The sequence below is a fragment of the Electrophorus electricus genome, chromosome 23 (assembly GCF_013358815.1).
Source record: "Electrophorus electricus isolate fEleEle1 chromosome 23, fEleEle1.pri, whole genome shotgun sequence".
Taxonomy (NCBI): Eukaryota; Metazoa; Chordata; class Actinopteri; order Gymnotiformes; family Gymnotidae; genus Electrophorus; species Electrophorus electricus.
In genome coordinates this window covers 4,748,404-4,754,330 of record NC_049557.1, presented here as the reverse complement: position 1 = coordinate 4,754,330, position 5,927 = coordinate 4,748,404, and the positions used below count along the sequence as shown (strand labels likewise).

General features: G+C 38.6%; 1 protein-coding gene across 1 annotated transcript; it reads right to left on the bottom strand.

Annotated features, from left to right (window-relative positions):
• Window positions 1-746: 746 nt before the first annotated feature.
• calr (calreticulin) lies at window positions 747-5,444 on the bottom strand. Its single transcript, XM_027015999.2, has 9 exons — window positions 5,233-5,444; window positions 4,542-4,643; window positions 4,109-4,312; window positions 3,889-3,983; window positions 3,558-3,767; window positions 3,229-3,342; window positions 2,766-2,909; window positions 2,529-2,621; window positions 747-2,180 (listed from the first exon to the last, which is right to left on the bottom strand). The coding sequence occupies exons 1-9, from the start codon at window positions 5,324-5,326 to the stop codon at window positions 1,953-1,955; spliced, it is 1,284 nt and encodes a 427-aa protein (XP_026871800.2). The 5' UTR covers window positions 5,327-5,444; the 3' UTR covers window positions 747-1,952.
• Window positions 5,445-5,927: the final 483 nt, after the last annotated feature.

The window sequence follows — 5,927 nt, the reverse complement described above, 5'->3', positions numbered from 1 at the left end:
GCGCTATGGGACAATATAGGGATGTTACGAAACCCGGACCTTGAGTCCACACTACAGTGGAACGAACCGGTCTGTCTTGCAGCGATATGGGGCAATATAGGAATGTCACAAACCCCGGAGCTGGATCCGCACAACACTGATATGGATTGGTTATACAATTTAAATTGAATATGTGAAGCACTGATGGTAAACAAATGAATTCATATTACTAATAACCTAAACATATGATATACTGATATAAATATTTAAATTCATTTAAGGCTAAACATTTGACAGGAGTAAAGCTTGTGATTTACCTTTAAGTAATTTTGCATATTTTTACCTAAATATTTTCAAATGTTTCTACCATTGATAGAATACCAACTGGTTTAATTTACAGAGGATTTTTAATGTGTAGTTCTTATTAACAGTACCACTTTAGGCTAATGACTCCAGTCTAAAAACCTAACAGCCTAGAAAGCAGTTTGCAAATTGAGTCTTCAGTTGAATTTCATAAACTGTGGGTATTCTAACCGAACATACTTTTGGTCTTGAACCTTCACTGAATTCACAGTGTAGAATCCCTTGACTATGCATATGGCTGGAATGTAACTATACATATGATTAACTCAGACACATTAGCTAATGAGGAACCCCGATGTGCTTGCGGAGGCAGTGCTAACAACCCTCTCCAAAATTTGGTTGCCAGCAAGTTGCATCTTAACCTTTGCAATACTAATTTAAAAATAATTACATAAAACAGTAAATAATAGACTTTGTATCTCTTTTATACACAAGGCCAACATCCATACCAGCTCTCTCTAAAATTGTGATTTTAACATTCTCCCAACCCCACCCCCCTAAACAAACAAAAAACAACAACAACAAAAGCCACAAGTACAAAATATCTTAATAGTTTCAAACGTATTTTGCTTGGATAAATATGAAGGATATACAACAAAGCTGAGTCACATTCAGTTAGAACTGCAAAGCAGGATCTATGGGAGAGCACCCTAACTTCTGGTAAAACTAAAGACATTCTTGGGCTGCAATATATTTATAGATCTCAATCTTGCTTCACTTATTACCCATAAAATCAGCTTTGTGGTATTCCCTTCCCGTTTAGTCTACAGCAGTGCATTTTCACAACGGCTGTGAAGTTTCTGTTTAAGAATAAAACAGCAGACATGTCTGTAAACAAGACTGCAGAAGAACTTCACTTGACATTTCTAGACCACTCAATGTCAAATGCTAGCTTTAGATTAGAGCTGGAAATGAAAGGAAACAGGACATGCAAGGACCAGTTCTCTTCAATCTGTTGCTCTCTCCTTCATACACACAAGCAATGAGCAGCAATCCATTAGAACCCTACTTTACAAAATTACAAGATGAACCTTATCAGATGTATGCAGTAACAGTACTCAGTAAGAACAGAACACCAATGCTACATGATAAAAGGCGGGGAAAAAAAGAAAAGAAAAAATGAACTAAACATGTTCAGTTTAATTCTATGTGGCTCCATACATTTTACAGAATTACTTCAAATGTTGAGAAATGGTTTTAGTGTTTTTAAACTATTAGTGTTGTGGGATATATTTCCTGTTTGTATTTTTGAAGTTACACAAACCTTCTACTCATACTGGATAATGCTCCCAATCCATCACTATTTTTTGCATGTGTGTAAACCTTTTTTCTTTAAAACAAGACTCACACACACAGACAATTCCCTTTAGATCAGTTTCTCTGCATACCACCCCTGCTGGGACATATTGGGATGTTTGGGACATACTTGGCAAAAAACAAAGCTTGATGAACAATTAAGTTATGAATACTTTTTGCACCATCAGAACAGAACATTTCAGTCAAATATCTTGGAGACAAAGGAATGTCCACAATAGTCCAGCTGCTATCATACTCTCCATTGTACCATGAGTCAAGGAATTTCTTAATCAGTTCCTCTTTCTTCATAAGTTTTACAACTCATCTTTGAGTTTAGAGTCTGTTTCTTCTTCTTCCTCATCCTCCTCTCCCTCTTCTTCATCATCATCATCATCATCATCATCATCATCTTCTTCCTCGTCTTCATCCTTGTCCTCTTCCTCCTCATCATCCTTTGCCTCTTCCCTTCTTTTCTTTTCCTCTTCTTCACGTTTGTTTCTTTCCTCCTCCTCTTGACTGTCCTTCATCTTTTTCTCAGCATCCTGTTGTAGCCAAACATGACAATGGTCACTACTTTTATGATCCAGCCATTACTGAACATACACATCTGACAGTCCTTATATGAAATAAAACACAAACTAGACCAATATTAGGGTGATAAATGGTCTTAATATCCGAGATCTTTATAGGATAGACCTAATCAGCTGAAACAGCTTCCCTTTCACCACTGAAGGAGAAATCATTATTCAGTGGCCTAAGCACTTCAACACACCTCTTGTTAAAGCATATAACAGCTAAAAGCTACTTTAATTTTGCCTGTCAGTGTCATCACTTCTAAAATCTTTTAGAAAAACAGATTTTTGGGATTGGAAAAAATAGTCTGAATATACCTTTGTTGCTCCCCATGTCTCATTTCCAACCTCTTCTGCTAGTTTTGGGTCATTGGTAATTAAGAAGTTGTCGAAAATTGTACCAGACTTCACCTGTTACAAATCATTAAAATGAAAAATTACTCAATGTTATAAAACTATTGTTCTCATGAAAGGCATATTAAAATTATGTATACAACAAAATATACCATAAATATCCCCTGAAGCTTTATCACAAATGTCACTAAATAACCATACCTGCCACAGGTCCAGACCAATTACTGCTATGCTATTATATTTGTAGATCTCAGGATCAGGAGTATATTCAGGATTATCAATCTCCGGGTGCACCCATTTACCCTTGTAGGCAGGATTGTCAATCTGCTTTGGCTTCCACTCACCCTAGCAAAGGTTAAACAAACAAACCAAAACTATCAAATACCATTATTTACAAATAGCAAATAATATCTTTTCCTCTGTGCTGTACATTATACATTATTTTCAGTTTCTAAAGGCTTCATCTCAAAGGGAGCAAAAATGTACCACTCATGCTTCAACCTGACATACCTCCCTGGAGATAGCATAAGCACTAGCCAAACTCCAGCTCAGTGGCGCCACACGAGTTCATGTCCTCAATATGTAACTCACTTTACAGTTATATGAAGAAAAAAAAAAAAGAAAAATGAGGATGAAAAGAATTGAAATAGTAAGAGATGTGTACATTGTACTCAGGGTTGGTGACCATGGGAGGCTCCCATTCTCCATCCATCTCATCATCCCAGTCATCAGGTTTCTTGGCATCAGGATCCGGAATGTTCTCAGGCTTATCCCAGTCCTGCAGAAAGCCACCAACAGAAACTGAATACCTTTAGATGAGACAACACAATCTCTAGTGTTTGTTAAAGTTCTAACCTAGCGAAGACTACCTAAGCCTCTCTAAACTTTCCTAAAACTCCAAGATCATGAGTGAGAGTACTCTCAAAAAAGTTGTGATAAAAGGCCTTTATGTAAAGGCCTAAACTCATTAATCGATTTCTCTTGACATCTCACCTCGGGTTTCTTGTCATCAGGATCATCAATCTTCTCCCTCTCGTCCCAGTCTTCTGGCTTCTTGGCGTCAGGATCTTTGACCTTCCTTGGTGGCAAGAAGTCCCAATCAGCCTCCAAAGATCCAGATTCCACCTTCTTATTGTCAATCTTCACCTCATATGTGTTGTCAGGATTAACAATAAGCGTGTACAAGTGGGTGTATTCGTCATCCTAGCCAAATATCACCACATCAATGGATTAGTTAGGTGATAAAAATAAAGACATGGTTTAAATATGTGTGTGTGTGTGTGTGGGGGGGGGGGGGGGGGCAACAATTTGGAATTGACTTTACCTTGCACCTGATATCTTTGTTAATCAAATGATTCTTGCCCTTGTAATTGAAGATCACATGAACCTTTTTGGTGCCAGGGCCACAGATATCAGGACCTTAAATTGTTGGAAAAATATTAGCTCTCCATAGTTGCAAACCAAAGACAACACACACCATGTCACTGATTCTCAACGTAATTGAACAAATAAGTAAACACATAGCTTAAGTGTGAAACTCTCACCAAACATAAGATTGTATGTGGAATCTCCATGCATGTCTTCTTGATTGAGGTCAGAGGGGAAAAGCTTAATGTAGCCTCCACCACAGTCTATGCTCTGCTCATGTTTGACTGTAAACTGCACTACCAGTGGTTGGTCCTTGTTGCTGAAGTCCTTGAACCGGGATGACACGGAGTAAAAGCGAGCGTCCTGACTGGTCTGCAGGCCTGTATGAAGACAACCATTTCTCCCTCAGTGCCCACAAATCATACAACAGTGGAAACTGTACATTCGCATAAAACACTTGTTTTTCTATTTGTTCAAACAAATATACAGTAGTCTGAAATTTGAGTGCATCCTTCAGTTTCTAACAACAAAGGGTGGGTAAAAAGGAAAGAAGCAGCAACGTGACAATTGCTGCACTGAACACTAAGAAAAAAGTAGCTAAAATCTCACCCTTGTCCTTCTCCGCATCTCCATAAAATTTGCCGGCAGAAAGCACAAACTTCCCATAGTCTGATTTGTGCTTGGATTCCACCCATTGGGTTTTCCAGTTATCTATCAAAGATTGTTCCAGAAAAGTTTGTTTTAGAACAAAAACGTGTTTTGGTACAATAGCCAAGATTTCCAAGCTTTCACAGTGAAAGCTATTATATGACCTTGCCGATGTTATTATTCATTTAACGCTAGTTAGATAAGGGTTTCAGGAGAATAGGTAGGGCTAGATAAGTATTTCTCAACATTAGCTAGCAAGCTAACGGTGCGTTTCTGATACACGTATTCGCCTAACTAGCTATGCATTCAGACTTGCCTAGCTTCATATTCTACTACATGGCAAGACGTTATTAGCTATTATTAGACGTTATAACTCTCCGAAAGACCAACAAACGACCCCGCACCTTCAGTTTAGATTACGGTGGCCAAGTCACTAGCTATTCAGGTACACATGAGATAACCGGCTAGGTTAACGTTAGCTAAGAGAATTATCCACAGTAGCTAAGCATTGAGTAAAATTTGCCTACATTACACGCACGGCGCAAGAGGAAATTAACTCCAATAAAAACGAATTTATTGAAATATTTCTGGGCATGCACACTGACTAGCGGACCAGTGAACGTTAGTTCAAGTTCCAAAGCTGGCACATTACCTCCGTCCTCAAATTGCTCTCGAAAATACACGGACGATTCCGCAGCTATTACTGCCAACGAAATGGTTGTCATAAGCAAAGACAACGTTGTCATTTTTGCAAGCACAGATGCGTTTACAAGGTATCAATAAAGATGCTAAAGCAGATGTGTATCAGTCTGCATAAGTATAACGGCAGCTAGCTAATGCGTGCATCAATACCGGCTGTGAGTCGCACGCTTGGAGGGGGAGGGGGGGGGGGCCAATTAATCGCCACTTCTGTCATTTGCGAAGGTTCTCCTCTCGCCTCAGAACAGATGGCCGGCGCTCATTGGACGATACCGTCACAGACTCTGACCAAACAGGTAATTTGTGAATAAAAAGGCGACTCTCATTGGAGGACACCGTGAGAAGGTAGCGTAACATACTCTGACCAATCAGATAATTTGTGGAAAATTCCTAGGCAGCTCTTTGGCCAATGCAGATAGAACACTTCGAAAAGAAGATGAAATAGTGGTTTATACTAATGTTTTACCCCCTTAAACATGTTATTTAAATGATTATTCCGACTAACCTTATCTAACAGGGGAAAAGCGGGAAATGGGCAAAAAATTGCAAAAGCTACTTTTTTTTTCTGAAAGTCTTTATAAGATACAGCCGTAACAAATAACATTGGTAAATATTGTTCTCCAATATACAAGTTTTGGTAAGGTAGTA